At 43.0% G+C, this 17,032-nt stretch overlaps 1 protein-coding gene across 2 annotated transcripts in view; it reads left to right on the top strand.

Moving 5' to 3' along the window:
• The window catches only part of LAMA3 (laminin subunit alpha 3), a 256,015-nt gene that overhangs the window by 176,470 nt on the left and 62,513 nt on the right, over positions 1-17,032 (top strand). Inside the window, exons 38-41 of one of the 2 annotated variants that reach the window (XM_037134081.2) lie at positions 5,263-5,493; positions 9,324-9,437; positions 13,772-13,881; positions 16,280-16,360. In XM_037134081.2, the coding sequence (XP_036989976.2) occupies positions 5,263-5,493; positions 9,324-9,437; positions 13,772-13,881; positions 16,280-16,360 (536 nt within the window). Of the gene's footprint in view, positions 1-5,262; positions 5,494-6,657; positions 6,847-9,323; positions 9,438-13,771; positions 13,882-16,279; positions 16,361-17,032 lie in introns of those variants that run through there. The other variant, XM_037134082.2, reaches the window with a different exon arrangement.

Consider the following 17,032-nt stretch of genomic DNA (forward strand, 5'->3'; position numbering starts at 1 on the left):
AACACACAAACAGAGCAATGAATCCTGCAAAGTTGGGGGGGGCATGATTTCCAGAGCTGCCAAATTTTATTATTTTAAATGTCCAATTTTCAACAAAAAGCTATGAAATACATAAAGAAGTAAGAAGATGTGCTTTATGTACTGGAAAGGGGGAGGTGAAGCAACAAATCAACATTATCTCTAAGCAAGCCCCCAAACCTAAAGGATACCATGTCTAAAGAACTAAGGAATATACGAGAGCAATGTCTCACCAAACAGAGAATATCAATTTACAAAATAAAAATTACACTAAAAAATCAAGTAGAAATTCTGGAGTTGAAAAGTATAATAACTGAAACAAAGAATTCATTATAAGGGCTGTTGTGGACTGAATTGTGTACCCCCTGCACCCTGAATCAATCCAAATGTTGAAGGCTTGATGCCCCATTGTGGCTATATTTGGAGTAAGGAAGTAATTAAAGTTAAATGAGCTCATGAGGGTGGAGCCGTGGTCTAGTAGGATTATATATGTCCTATAGCATGTCCTTATAAGAGGAGACATCAAGAATCTCACTTTGTCTCTCTGCCATGTAAGGACACAGTCAGGAGGTGACCATCTCCAAGCTAGGAAGAGAGTTCTTACCAGGAACCAAATTGGCTGGTGCCTTGATGTGGGATTTTTAGCCTTCAGAACTCTGAGAAAATAAATTTCTGTTTATTAAGCCACCTCATCTATGGTATTCTGTTTTTTTTTTTTTTAATTTTTTTATTGATTATGCTGTTACAGTTGTTCTATTCCCCCTTTATTCCCCTCCACCCTACCCCCATCCCCACCATCACCCCCCCTTTAGTTTATGACCATGTGTCTCAAGTCCTTTAGATTCTATATTTCCCATGCTATTCTTGCCCCCCCATCTATTTTCTATCTACTGTCTATGCTACTTATTTTCTGTACCTTCTCCCCCCCTTCTCCCTCCTCCCACTCCCCTGTTGCTAACCCTCCTTGAGATCTTCATTTCTATGTTTCCACTCCTGATCTAGCTGTCCTTTTAGTTTGCTTTCGTTTTAGGTGTGATTGTTAATAACTGTGAGTTTGTTGTCCTTTCACTGTTCATGTTTCTTTAATTTCTTTTTCTTAGATAAGTCCCTTTAACATTTCATAGAATAAGGGCTTGGTGATGATGAACTCCTTGAATTTGATCTTATCTGAGAAGCACCTTATCTGTCCTTCCATTTTAAATGAAAGTTTTGCTGGATAGAGCAATCTTGGTTGTAGGTCTTTAGATTTCATGACTTGGAATACCTCTGTCCAGCCCCTTCTTGCCTGTAAGGTCTCTTTTGAGAAATCAGCTGACAGTCTGATGGGGACTCCTTTGTAGGTGACTGTCCCCTTAGCTCTTGCTGCTTCTAGGATTCTCTCCTTCATTTTTATCTTGGCTAATGTAATTACGATGTGCCTTGGTGTGTTTTTTCTTGGGTCCAACTTCTTTGGTACTCTCTGAGCTTCCTGGATTTCCTGGAAGTCTATTTCCTTTGCCAGATTGGGGAAATTCTCCTTTATTATTTGTTCAAATAAGTTTTCCACTGGTGGCTGTTCCTCTTCCCCCTTCTGGTACCCCTATAATTCGGATGTTGGAGCGTTTAAAGATGTCCTGGAGGTTCCTAAGACTCTCCTCATTTCTTTGAATTCTTGCTTCTTGACTCTTTTCTGTTTGGCCATTATTTGCTTTCTTCTGGTCCACTCCATTGATTTGAGTCCCAGTTTCCTTTTCATTGCTATTGGTGTCCTGTGCAATTCCATTCATTTCAATTAGTTTCGCCTTCATATATTTGTCTAATTTGTCCGTATAATCAACCAGTTCTGTGAGGATCTTGATAACCAATGTTTTAAACTGTGCGTCTGTGAGATTTGCTATTTCTTCATCGCTTAGATCTATTTCTGGGGCTCTGAGATCCTCCTGCGCCATTCTTGGTCTGTTCGGGCCCCTTTAAGAAGTGGTGCCTTGGATTCCCAGGTCGCTGGGTTGTGACGCTGTATGTGGGGGGCGTGGCTCGAGCGGGGAAATGGCGACCCCCCTCTGCCGCTTCTCACAGCTGGGTGCGGAGGAGCAGTGCCTTAGGTGGTTCACCTGGGCCGGGCCGCTCAGAGTCGCTGGGTTATGACGCTGTATGTGGAGGTGGGGTCAGAGCAGGGAAATGGCGGCGCCCTCCACTGCCGCTTGCCGTGGGGACCTGCCGGCCCGGTCCAATCGCCCACTCCCTCGCCTGTCCACCCGCGCACAAATGCGCGACCTCAGTCAACACGCAGCCCCGGCCGGCTGTCTCCCCCGCGGTCGCTCGCCTGGTTGCTCACGCGGTTGCTCACTGGGTCCAACCCTGCGCCTGGATTCCGCACCTGAGCCCGTCTGACCGAGTTTTCCTGTGCAACCCTGCTCCGCCAGCCGCTGGTTTCGCCCCTTACCGGTCAGGCTGAAGAATTTGTTGTTAATGGACTTCCGAAAAGTTCAATTTTCTGTGTTCTGGCTGTGTTTTCTGTTGCTAATATTTAGTTTTCTCTAATCTTGGTTGTGTGAGAAGGCACGGCACATCCACCTATGCCTCCATCTTGGCGGAAGTCCTCTGGTATTCTGTTTTGACATCCAGAGCTGACTAAGACAAGGGCTCAGCAACAGGTTTGATCAGGCAAGAGAGAGAATCAGAAAATTTGAAGAAGGTCAGTTGAGATCATCCATCTGAGTAAAGAAAGGAAAAAGGATGAGGTAAAACAAACAGAGTCTCAGAGATTTCAGAACAAATGTACCCACCTGTGCATAATGGGGGTGCCAGAGGAGAGGAGAGAGAGAAAGGGGAAAATGTTTGAAGAAATAATGGCCGAAAACTTCCAAATTTGATGAAAATCATTAATCTACACATCCAACCTCAACAAACTACAAGTAAGATAAATGCAAGAAATCCACATACAGAAACATTATAGTAAAGATGCTGAAAGACAAAGACAGAGAATCTTGAAAGCAGTGTGAGAGAAGCACTGTATCACATGCAAGGATCCTCAATAAAAGTATTAGCTGACTATTTACCAGAACCCATGGAAGTCAGAAGACAGTGGGACAACATTTTCAAAGTGTAGAAAGAACTACACTGTCAACAAAGAGCTATATATCCAGCAAAAATGTCCTTCAACAATAAAGAAGAAATAAAGACATCCTGTTATAAACAAAACTGAGAGAACTCATCAAATAGCCAATCCTCCTTACCAGAAATACTAACAGAAATCATTCAGACTGAAATGAAAGGACACTAGACAATAAGTTAAATCCACATACGGAACAGAGCACTGGTAAAAGTAACTATGTAGGTGTATGTAAAAGGCAGCATAAATATATCTGTTGTTTGCACTCTTTTTTTCTCCTGTCTGATTTACAAGACAACTGTATAAAGAAATAATTATAAATCTGTATTGGTGAGCATACAGTGTATAAAAATGTGAGTTGTATGATAGTAGCACAAAGGGGAGGGGAAGAAATGAAACAAATGGAAGCTGACTACTGAAAGGAAGTTGGTATTTATGTGCATTGTTCAGCACAGGCAAGTCTGTAGGGACAGAATGTAGCTTAGCAGTTGCCTCAGGCTGGAGGTGGGAATGGGTAGTAACTACGAATGCCCATGCGATTCTCCTGGGGCATGAAAGTATCCTGAAATTACATTGTAATGATTTCATGCTTCTGTAAAAGTACCAAAAGTTGTACACTTAAAGTGAGGCAATATGATTGTATGTAAAATACACCTCAAGGTGTTAAAATTTCAATTAAAATGATATAAATATTATATTTATGTGTTAATAATAATTACCATTGATTAAATATCAGCTACACACTAGGCTCTGTGCTGAATACTGTGTGTATATTATATCATTAACTGACTGTAATCCTCATGATAGTCCTAAGAGATTAGGTATTATTATTATTATGCCCATTAAAGAGATATGGAAACTCTTCAAAGGAGGCAACAGAATCTGAAGTTTGCAAGTACAGGCTTTTATGTGAAAAGATGCTTGGCCTCTCTAAATCACTGGAGAAATGCAGATCAGATCTACCAGACACTCCCTCACACTCATGAGTATGGCCACTGTAAAATTTTTAAATTAAAAAAGCATAAAATAGTAAGGATTAACAAGGATGGGGAGAAATTAGCGTGTCTACAGTGTCAGTGGGCCTATAACACTGCAGTTTCTGTGGAAAACAATTTTGAGGTTCCTCAAAAAATTTAAAAAATAGAATTACCATTTGACCCAGCAGTCTCTTTTCTGGGTATATGTCCAAAGGAATGGAAAACAGGATTTTGAAGAGTCATTTGCATGCTCATGTTTACTACAACACTCACTCATATTAGCCAAGAGGCAGAAACCGAAATGCCTATTGACAGACGAATGGATAAAGATTTACATGTGGCATACACATTGGAATATTATTGCACCTTCAAAAGGAAGAAACTCCTGTCACAGGCTAGAACACGAGTGAAACTTGAGGACATTATGCTAAGGACATAAGCCAGTCACAAAAACAAACTGCCGCATGATTTCGCTCATAAGAGGCATTTAAAGCACTCAGATTCACGGCGACAGAAGGCGCCGTGGCGGTGGCCAGGGTCTGGGGTGGCAGGGGAGACGGAGGGAGGCAGTGAGAGTTTTTCTTAATAGGTGGAGAGTTGCAGTCTTGCAAGATGAAGAAGTTCTAGGGATCTCTTTTAAAACAATGTGCATATAGTTAACAGTATTGTAGTACACAATTAAAAATGGTTACGGTGATCATTTTTATGTTATGTTTTTACCAGAATAAAAAGGAAAATAATAGGAGTGTGTGTTCAATTAAAGGTTGTACTTTCTGCCACAATTATGAATGTTTAATGGCATCAGCTGCATGACTCAGTTAGTTTCCATATACAACGTTTTGTTCCTATTATTTTCCTCACTCACTGTGTGCTTGCGCAAATAGTGCATTTTAGAATCAACGTAGCACCGAAAGATTTTATTTCATTTTACTGTTTCTTATTTCCAACCTTTATTTTCCCCCCTTTCACATGGTAATCTTCTCTCCTCTTGGGAATAACCCAGAGCATCTGGACTTCTGAATGTACACCCACCAGCTTATACTTACCTTATGTTATTTTATTTTCTGTCGTGTATTTCAAATGTCTTTTCTTGGACTCATCCTGGGTGTCTGCCTCTTGGAAACCCCTGGAAGTGAGCTGGCCCAAGGGAGACCTTCCCCTCTGTTTCCCATGCAGGGGAACTTCAGACACGCCAGCAGCGGTGCCCGGGTGACTCGGGAGGAGCTGATGATGTTGCTGTCTAGACTGGAGGACGTGCGCCTGCGGGGCCTCTACTTCACGGAGACGCAGCGGCTCACCCTGAGCGGGGTGGGGCTGGAGGAGGCCTCAGACGCGGGGAGTGGACGCAGAGCGCACCATGTGGAGACGTGCGCCTGCCCCCCAGAGTACACTGGTGACTCATGTCAGGTAGGAAATTTTCCTGCTCCACAAACTTCGCCCAGGGGCTCCTGCCTGCTGTCCGGCATCCCGGATGGGGCGGGACGCTGTATCCATTGCTCGAGTTTCTGCTGGGCTCTAGCTTCCCTCTGCCTGGGCTACCTTCAGGCATTAAATATGAAACGAAATCACAACGTCTCCGAATCCGAAGAAAGGCACAGGAGGCCACAGATCCCAGGGGGTGTAAAATTCGGGACTTGCCCAGAAGTTGAAAGGAGCCTGCCAGTCGGCACCCTAGTATTTGGGCTACTGCTTTCCCAGTAGCCGACCCAGGGTTTTCATGACTTTCTCTAACCCAGAGCCTCCCTCCCATACCTCCCCGCCCTGCCCCCAAATAGAGGTATAGTCCATGGTATATCCTAATTGTTTGATAAGAAGTCAAAGTCCAGTTTTCTAGCTCACAAAGGTTCTCACTTGAGACCCAGTCCAACTGACTTGTCCTCAAGTGATTTAAATGTGTCATGGAATGAAACAGTCTCATATCTCAGGCTGTAAATCTGTTCTCTTCCTGGAGAGAGGGGAAATTCACAATGGTTAGTATAAGAATTAGGAAATAATTATCATTCTGTATATTTCATAGGCATCCTTCATCCTCTCTCCTGACCCCCTGATAGCAGAAAACCCCAAGGTGATCTGCACATAATTTTTTAAAAAATCTACAAATATCTTACCTGCAGTGGTTTTCTGGGGAGCACAGAAATGTCTTGCAATATTTAGCCCACAGGCACCTACAATATTCTGCCAGCCTGCTACGTCTTTTCTAGCCTGACTAAATAAAATGCATAGCCCAAGGGAAAGAGCGGGACCTCTGGATTACCACCCTCCAGCCCAGGGCATGTTCTTTGCCCGTGACTCAGCCTGTGATTTACAGCTTCTCTAATCGGCCAGTGCCCGCAGTCTGTGGGGCGAGGTGGGAGGAAGGGGCTGTCTGCCCCACCTCGAAGGGATTACAGAGCGGTGCGCTTCCCTGCGGAACTGTTATGTGTGCTCTCTCACAGGCTGACTCATGGGTGAAGTTTACAGGTGGGGCCTCCTGCCGCAGACAGCCTGCCTTACCTGAGTCAGGCGGGCCTGGGCACTGAGCAGGAAGGGCTGGTATAAGAGGAAGAGGCAGAGGTTTGTGTGCAGCCGGCAGGACACCCAGAAACCGGGATGCCCCCAGCAGTGAGGTGGTCAGCCCGGAGCGTGGGATGGCTGTGGATCTTTGGGGCAGCCCTGGGGCAGTGTCTGGGATACAATTCACAGCAGCAAAGGGTGGCCTTTCTTCAGCCTCCTGGTCAAAGTAACCTGCAATCAAGTTATGTGGAGTTTAAACCCAGCCAGGTAATGTCACTTTTAAATTTTGGTTTGGGATGGGGAAGGGTTCCCAGCTTTGTGACATTTTAAGTTAGGGTGATGAACGGAGTCATGCGTGGGCTGGGGGAGGGGCCGATGGTCTCCCCCTCCCCCTGACTGGCAGTGTTTATTGCAGTGCCTAACAGATTGCTCTCCTGAGTTGTTAACCACAAACCCTATAAACACCAGCCCACCTGGAAATGCCGAGACAGCGCAGAGTTTGAATTCTTGTGGGATGTTAATATGCTATGAAACTTTGTGCCCTTTTGAGAGTAACCCAAGCCTCAAGGCAAAAGAGTACAATGTCTATAGGCTTTCAAATTCTGCCTGGAAGAAAAATTATCCATAAAGTAAGACATTAAAATCAGTGAAATCCGTGTGTTAAAAAACTGATGAGATCGAGTTTGTTGTAAAAGACCCATCAGATGTGTTTCAGTTTGCCAGGCATTAAACCCTAACACACTCTGTTTGCTCTCTTTAAACTTCCTGGATTTTACGTATATGCTCACAGAGAGACAGGGCGTATGTCTGGCTGCCGGAATAGCCTTGGAAACCTGATAGACACGTAATTTTATCATTCGTACTATAGAAATTTGTTGGAAAAGTTATCCTGAAAAAACGATTGGCTGCAAAACCCCTTTACTGAATAATATATTAGGATACATTCACTGTTATTTATTACAGTGAGTTTTTAATGCAGTCTGAATACTTGAACTGAATTTCATGTAAAATGGGGAGTTTGTGTGCTTTAGAGAGGTGAGGAAATTATCATATTTCAGCAACTGACAAATGTTTTATCTGAGAGTCACATGACACACAACGCCTGTGGAGCTCTTCTGATTCAAGTCAAACGCAACTTTTGATCTTACTTTCAAGATAGACTATCTTTCCTCCCAAAGCATGTTTAATTAAGGCTTTTACGTACTTGGGTATGTTGTCACAGATGAACCTGATATACTTACTTATTTGGATAATTTGTTCTCTACCAAATACAATTATTGTGTATGTAATGCGATATATGTGATAATTATAGGGTGCTTGCCCCTTATTAGCAGAGATTGTTTGTTTGCACATATGCTCATACCATCATTGGCTGAATTGCATTAAAACGTATCTCTGTTGTGCTTTCAGCTAAAGAGCATTCCTTTCATACTTTGATTCTCCTTTAGACAAGCCTATTCATATAACATATAAAGTAATCTCATTTTTTGCAATGTGTTCTTTTGCCTAAGCATAGTTTCTAATAGCAGAAGGGAAAGTATATTAGAAATTATAGTCTTGTTATTGTGTACAATTCGTAGTCACTGGTAATTTTGGAAGAAGCTCCTGTCAGCAATTGGAACACTCCACTCTGGGGGGTGCAGGAGGCTTCCTCCTCCAGCCCTGTCCCATTGGTTTCTTCCTCTCCCACCTTGACCGCTAGAGACCTTGGTGACCGTAGATGAATCAGGACGAACAGTTCATTTCAAGATTTCCCCAGGCTGTAGTTTCAGAGTCTTATAGGCATACATGCTATTTAGAGAAGATCGAAGAAAAGATCCTTTATCTTGAAGTATTATTTTTTCCTGATGCTTTAAAGATAGGGCAAATAGAAGATGAGTGAAAGAAACTAGGGGCAACATTTGATTTTTAACCAGCTCACTGCTTCACTCTACCGAAATAGTGAAAATGTCTATAATTCTGTTTAAAGACAGAAATGTAAATAATTTTTAGTGGCTAGTGTAAGAATAATTGCTTTCGCTCTATTGGGGGCATTCTTGAATGCTTTTTAAAACTACGTCAGTTCATCAAAAGAGTATAATTCTTTTCATCCATATAAGAAGTGATAACTCGTGTTACATTGGAAAGAGACAATATACTGGAGATAGAAATAACCAAAGCGACATTGGACAAGAGAAGACCCCAGGGGGATTTCCTGGAGCTGGGTCTTTGTGTGCTCAGTCAGAACCAAATGTCCCTGAAAAGTCCCGTACGGGAAGGCAGGCACGGTCCCCTCCCTGTTTTACCCCTGGGCTGCTGAGGGGAGGGGAAGGGGCTCCACACGCCTGCCACGACTGTGTAGGTCCCAGTGAAGACTCCTGCACCACCCTCCTCTCATACTGCCACACCTGCCAGCACACACCCGTGCTTGGAGAAGGAACGGCTACCAAAGAGAACTTGAACATGAAGGGATTTGCTTAGAGGTCCTCTCCACTAAGACTGAGGTCCTGATCCCCTTTGCTCTTTCACCACTGCCCCCATCCACTCACCCTGGAAACAACTGGTGCGAGAGCCATGGCCACACCCACCCACCAAATTCCCCCTTCCTCTGCTTTGCCCATCTCTCTCCCACTCAGGCACAGCCACACACACGGACTGAAGGAAAGAAAATTTAAGAAGCAAATGCTTGACAGTCAGAGTTGTCACATGCTTTAGATAATAATTTTCCTTCTTTGTTTTGACTAAACACTTTTTTTGAATAATAGGGTTGCAGCCCTGGATACTATCGGGATAACAAAGGCACGTATACTGGACGCTGTGTTCCCTGCAATTGCAACGGACATTCCAATCGATGCCAGGATGGCTCTGGAATATGTATTGTGAGTGAATTGATACTGTGATGCTACCTTCAGACAATCTCTGTCTTCTTGTTTCCTGTGCTGCTAGGCCCTGAATGCCACACCTCCCACCAAACCCTAAGTAGAGGCTGCTATATGCTGGGTTGACCAAAAAGTTCGTTTAGTTTTTCCCAGAAAGTAAGACACATTTTTCACTTTCACAAACTTTATTGAGTTGAATATTTTGAGTATTTTGGCTATCTCCCACGTGCAATAACATTGATTCTTTTCAATTAATGGCTCAATATGGTCACTACCAACTTCAACTGGTCCACCCAACTGTGGAACATCATCTGGCAAGAAATCTCCAGTATGAAACTTTGCAAACAACTTTTGACAAATTTGATCAGCCACAGCATCTTCTTCATACACTGCACTAACTTCTTTATGTTTCAATTGCATTTCTACCTGTCTTGAAATAATAAAGCATAATATGTCAAAATACATGTTTTCTTCCATCTTCGATATTAAAATGACTACATAAAAATTCACTAACTTTGATGAGTTTTTAAAAAATTAACACTGATATGACAGCTCTCACAATACAATCTAACAAAAGTGTTTCAAATGAAGTTAAAGACCACTGAAGCCTACTAGAGCCATTTTACAGAAAACACTAAATGAACTTTTTGGCCAACCCAACAAATGCAGGAGGCAAAGTGTTATCAGGCCGAATCATTCTACACTTCACTTTCCCTCCATTTTAACATGGGTCATCAGGGGAGAACACCTGTCTGAACAATTCATTTACACCTTTGCTTCTATATTTCTGCTTCATTCAATGGTATCAGTAGGTGGATCCTAGGACTTAACTCTTGCCAGGATATAACAAATAAGCGTCATTACTATGGGCCCCAGTTCCGGTGGGGTGGCAGGAGGTTACTGGAGGGGAGTTCTGTGGCTGTCAAATGAGCAGTCCCTCAAGAAAGCAACCAGGGGAGAAGGAGAAGCTAAGAAAGGCTTAACTCGCACACTCCGTCAAGCGCCTGCCCTCCACGGCTGACAAGACTAAACGGGTTTATGTAGGAAGACAGTTGAGCGGAGTCCCTACTGCCCATAGCTTATCCACCGGAAAACAATCTTATTTTGGAAAATTTTAGAAAATTCTCCCATAGAAAATTAGATTCTCAGGAAACTGTTCCTTTGTATCCCGAAGCAGAACATATTTTTTAAATTCTGCTGACTTCTTTTTCATCAGAATCCTTCTCCCTGGAACCAGGGTCTCCCCAGTTAGAGGACGGACAAGTTCCAAGGAAAAGAGACAGTGAGTGTGCACAAGACTCAGAGCCCCCCACCTAGGTTGTGCTGTTTGAAATACCTTCTTCTGGCGTGGATTTCCTTCGCATTGTGTAATGCAACTAGAGTGTTTCAATAGTTTGGTTCCTAGACTCTCTTAAGCCAAGTCAACATGTCCCAGAGAACCTGCTTCCTCTGCAAGATGGGGCAGGCCAAGACAGGAAATTGTAGAGAGCGGGATAGAATATTTTGTGGGATTTTGGCCTTATGAGTTAGAAAAAATTAAAGACATTGAAAAATAATGTTTTTCAGCTCATATATATATTTTTATAATACTTTCTGCTTGGTAATGTGTGTTGTGTGGAACAAGGTAGTTGCTTTAATGAGATACAGATATTTATCTTGTCACTGAACCATTGCTAGATGTTGAATCTACTTCATTAAAGCTGCCAAAGAACAAAGGGAGTTTACTCTGTAGTCCCTTCACCCAGTGGAAGGTTCACTAGTGAGAGTTATAGTTCACAGGCTATATAACCAAACAAGATTTTCTTTCCCATTCCCTTTCTTTGTAGCTCTGTCTTTACTTGTCCCTACTGCCCATGTGACATCTAGAAACTATTCATTCAGGAAACCCTTACTGTGCATTTGCTCTTGTGGGAGGGGCTGAGCTAAGTGCTAAAGTTAAAACCAGCAGACATAATTCCCACTCTCACCAGGCTTGCTGTCTACAGGAGACTGTGTGTGTGCACACAAGCATGCACACACAGATGCTCACACACATGTACACACACGGAGCCACGGAGCCGTTGTCTGCACTCACTGAACTGCCCTTCCCTCAGTTTTCCACCCAGCTAACTCCTCTCCTTCTATTCTCCAGGCAGAAGGCATCATCACCTTCAGAAGTCCTTTCCTAAGGCTCCTCTTACACTTATGGGTTTGCTGGCACACCTTTGCCACCATAGTTTTCGCATTGCATTGAACACATCTATTCACAGGGTTCTAACCACCCAAGTCGGGCACCAATCCATTTTTGCATCCCTGTACCTAGCATGGTTGAACATAGAATAAACACCCAGTAGGTGTTTGGTGTCAAATGGAGCTAGGACAGCATAAGTAATGGCAGTGGGTGTGGATTCATTCATTCACCCACACATTCATTTATTCACCATGAAAAACAGGGTTTCTGATAGGCAGCTGCCTCAGATTTGCAGGACTGATACAGACAAATTGTAGGGTAGATGCGCTCACCCGAGGATGTTGTTTCAGACATGCTCATGGGACTTTATCCAGCAACACAGATGCGGATCCCCAGTCGTGTGGGTACCCACACTCCCAGCATCCAGTGTTTTTAGTAGAATACAGATGACCTCACTACACTTCTCACTTCTCTCTGTTCTTGCCTCTCTAGTGTTTTCAGCTCAGAACTAAATAGTCACAGGACTACAATATACCTATTCAGGCATGTCTTCTTCAAAACTGGCATTTGGAGTTATAAGAGAAAGGAAACTAACATGGGAAGGAACTCATTAGTTCAAAAGATGGTTGCTGTCTGAGAGAGTCAGGGCCACCAGGCAAAGAAAAGGTGGAGGAAGCCTTCAGCACCTCACCTGACACCCCCGAGAGGCCTCTCCGTGGATCAGACACACTGCAGTGTGGACCTGTTCCCAGTGTGCGCGTGTCAGTGGGAAACCTCACTCGGCGGTGACATTTGGGAAAGGAGGGGCGGATTCAGGACGGGGGTGAGCTTTCCGGTGATGATCACATGTTTACAGGGAGGCAGGGTCTTCCTTTCAAGGCCTACCTTCTGCTTATAGCACAACTTTACATCCAGAAAAGGTCTTTTGACATCTGAATGGACTGTGTAGTTCTCAGTCTCTCAAAGGTTTGTGAACGACAGACCTGTTGAAGCTGAACCAACTGAGGACCTTGATGACCGAAGGACAGTCCTCGCTATTCCGAGCAGAGCCGCTCCCACTTAGGATGTGCACACATATTGTCTTTTCCAACCCGACTTCAGATATTACTTAAAACTCACATCCTGCTCAAGCACTGTCTCTGCACACAGATGTAACATATATAAGCAAATTTTTTAAAGTGTACTTATTTTAGGCTGTATGATTAAACACAAGGTATCTCTGAATTATCAAATGCCTCTGGTAAGAAGTGTTTGCCAGGCTATTTTTGTGCATTCAAATCTTTATTACTAGAATAAAGCCAAGAAAGATTATACTGAGCTAAAAATTCCACCAACTAAATAAATTTGACACAATCCACTTAGCTTTGTCCCGGTATTCTGGTGAGTTGCAAAGTTGTATCATCCCAACGCCTGACTGAGGAATGACTTTCATTAGACATTGATTTGCATGTGAAAATAGTCAGATTCACACAAACACGGGCTTAGATAAAATTAATGTCTTGCTTTTTTGAGACATTAAAATTAAATTGAGTGCTTTTTTCAGATACAATGCAACTTTTTGTTGTTTTAACAAATGCCACGTGTTAAAAACTTGTTTCAGTTTTATTGCTTTTCAGTATATCATTGTGAATTATGAAGTCAAATCAAGTTAATTTTCATAGAAGCCATTCTAAAGAATAGAAAAGGGAAGGGATTTACATTTGTTGAGGCCCTGTTATACTTTATAAAATTCTTCCAGCAACCTTGGAAAGTGGGTATTATTCCTAGCATACCTTTTTAGGAAATTAGAACTGTATGTGAATAGCACACCAACAAAGTTGACTTACGAAAGATACTGAGGCTCAGAGAGGCAAAGGAAGTTTCTCAAGATCCCACAGCTGTGAAATGACAGAGTGGGATTTGAACCCAGCTGGTCTCTCTCCACTTCATCATGCCTCCTCCCAACATTAAACCCCAAATAGCTGGTGGAAGGACATTTACACCCTTTTTTGCACCAACAATAACTGGATGCACAGGAAAATATATGGTGAGCAAAACTGCTATCACCATACAAGTCAGAGGACTTGAGTTATAAGTGTGTGAGTGATTAATAAGATGACAATGACCTCAATTGTAATAAATGTTCAGTTGGCTGCTACTAATTGTACTGTTCATCTGTCCCAAGAATTGCCAGCACAACACCGCGGGGGAACACTGTGAGCGCTGCAAAGAGGGTTACTATGGGAACGCCATCCAGGGATCCTGCAGTGTCTGCCCATGTCCTCATTCAAACAGGTACTGTGGATGCTTAAAAATAATCTATAGAGACAGGAAGGAAGTTGGTAGTTGCCTCGGACTGGGGTGGGGGGTGTAGGGAAAATGGCAAAATGAATGCTAAAGGGTATGGGATATAGATTTCTTTGGGGGCAGATGAAAATGTTCTGAAATTGGCTGTGGTAATGGTTGTACAATTCTGTGACTGTACTAAAAGTCATTGAAACTGTACGCTTTCAATGGGTAAATTATATGCTATGGGAATTCTATCTCAATAAACCAGCAATATAATAAGAGAACAAACAAAAAGTGCAAGACAAAAATAGTCTTCCAAGTTGTATGCTTCTGGGTTTTTCCTTTTTCTCTTTTCTTTGCTATTCATTCAATGACTAAACAATTATTTATTGAGCACCCATTACACGGCTAGGACTTAGTGCTCTCTAGGTGCTGGGGCAACCTCAGTAAAGAAGAACAGCAAAGACTCCTTGCTCACAAAACTCTATCTGGAGAACATGGAAGGGAGGAGTTGTCACACTCAATAAATATGTGCACAAGTAAATAAGAAGTATACTTTCAGAAAGAGATAAGTTATACAATTTGATTAAAGGGTTATGCAATTGATAGTGAGTGAGTAGATTCCTTAGAGAGGGTGGTAGGAGGGTCTTCTGGCATGGTTGGGCTGGAACCAATGAATGATGAGACGGAGTAAACCATGACAGTGTCTTAGCAATGCAGGTCCCAGGCAAGGAAAAAACAAATTCCCTGTGGCATTGTGTTTGTGGGCAGTGAAAAGGCAGGAGTGGCTGGAGTGTGATGTGGGAGAGAAGGCCAGGAGATGATACTGGCTGGGCAGGGTTCAGATCCTATAGGACCTCGAATGTGGGAGTGAGGCATTTAGTAGAAGCCATAGGGCAGTCCTGAGCCACAGAGTGATGTGACCTGAGTTGTCACTCAGACTCCAATATAGTGGACAAGTTATACAGATAGCAAGCTACCATTTTCCTCCATGGTAACCTATATTCTGTTTGTGTTTGGCATCTTGTCATATTCTTGCTCATCATGGCATGTTCACTTGGGTCCAAGCAAAACAGAATAAGTAACTAAGAGAAGCAAGAGAATCAAGAAGACACTGATAAAGTATCAGGAGCACACAGGCTCTGGAACAAGTGCGGACCACAAGGTTGATTGACATCAGCCAAGTAGCAGAGAAATGGGCCACATCTTACAAGGAGCAGAAGTCACTTGCCAAAATGTGGCTTTTCTGGAGATGCATATTTGAAATGTTCACCCTGCATTGCTATCTATGGATATGATAGTCCTTCAGCCTGCCCAGTCTTGCAGCTTTATTTGTAAAGAGATCTATCCCTTGACACCAGCCCAGGCTTGTTTGAGCAGAAGTGAGACAGAGCAGAAAGTAGTGAGGTTTCCACCACCAGGTGCTTGAGAAAAGCTTTTCATCTTTGGTGGCAAAGTGTATGGTTATAATCAGCGTCCAAGTTCCATGCAGTCGAAGTGACACACAATTAATTCCTCAGATTTATCAATAAAGCCCTATTTTATCTGACGATTTTCTAACTGTCCTTCAGAGCTGCAACTCTGTGTTCACCTCATAGCCAAGAGAAGCTTCCCCAAATAAGATTTTTTTTACTAGCAAATAACAAATGGAATTATTTCTTCTCAGATTTACATCCATGAAATGTTTTAACTTCAGACATAAACATTTCACAAGGCAACAGGGATTTTTCATGATCTCTTCACTCTTTTTTAAAAAAAAAGGTCTCTTTTTTTTAAAAAAGGATTCTCCAGCATATATCATTTTAGAACTAAAAAAATAAAAGGAATCGAAGTTCCACAACTTGATTTTAAAAAATGTAGGCATCACCAATGATTGTGCCCACACAGTATGTAGGTGGCAGCCGAGCTCTGTGCCTTAGTCCCTCTGGCTCTGAGGGCCTGGCCTCTCCACTGCCTTTTCTTCCCAGAAGGCAATGTGCCCAGTTTAAAAGGACTAGAATAAACAAGGAGAAAATTTTCTTGAAGAATCAGAACTCTCTGTGCTTTTGTTCTGCCCAGACTTGTTTTATTCCTTCTGATCCCTGGAGAAACCCTGTTGCGATCGACTCTTCCAGAGGGAGTTGCTCTGTGCCATCTTACGGGAAGGAATGCATGTCTTCAGGCCAAAAACAAAACAAAAATAAGTGCCTCCAGTCCTTATTCAACAAAACTTGCCCAATGTTAGCTGAAATAATTCATCATTACCTCTCCAAGTCTCAATGGGCAAAATTTTCTTCACAAGGAAAGTAGCCAGATCCTTGGTTTTTGTTTTCACATAATACAAGTCAGTTCTTTGTGGGGGGAGAAAAAGCACAATGCCTGTCAATTCATATTTTCACCGGGGCTTTGTCTGTCTTCCTTCAAGTTTTGCCACCGGCTGCGTTGTGACTGGGAGAAGTGTGCAGTGCTCCTGTAAACCTGGATACACAGGAACCCAGTGCGAAAGGTGGGTGCTGCCCCTCCCTCCTCCCCACCCCATCTTACAGGTGGGGGTGGGGCTCTGCCCTGTGGTGGCTCAGAGCTCAGGGTGGGGCTGTTGGTTTCACTGAGGCTGAGAAAAGGTCTCCTGGGAAAAACCCAAGACTGCTCACTTAATAAATCATTAACTTGCTTCTCTTTCCTGTTCTGTACGTTTCAGAAATTTGAGAATAAGGTCCAGTATGTCATAATGCCATAGCCCTATATACTCCCCAACATATACCCCTACCCCCATACATTCCTACGTACTCCTTTCTCTTCATATTCCTATGTGCCCCTGTCCCTCCATGTTCCAACATCTTCCTCCTCATACATGGCCCTATGTACTCCTACCTCCATATACATTTATCCCTGCATACTCCTGTCCCTATATATACAGACCCTCACCCCACACGTATTCCTATTTGCCTGTACACACACACAAACTCTACATACTCCTACGTACACTTACACATACCTATCCACAGCCTTAGACACTTTTATACACACACACCTCCATGTCCCCTCACAGTATTTCTTGATTAGCTACCATGCATAGGATATTGCCAAGTACTGTGAAGGCTGTAGAAGGTACTTATAAACTAGCTGGGCGGATCGCGCACATGTACTTGGAAGAGTAACAGTATCACAAATGAATCAT

Source organism: Artibeus jamaicensis, unplaced genomic scaffold, assembly GCF_021234435.1.
Source record: "Artibeus jamaicensis isolate MK-2021 breed Jamaican fruit bat unplaced genomic scaffold, CSHL_Jam_final contig_354, whole genome shotgun sequence".
NCBI lineage: Eukaryota > Metazoa > Chordata > Mammalia > Chiroptera > Phyllostomidae > Artibeus > Artibeus jamaicensis.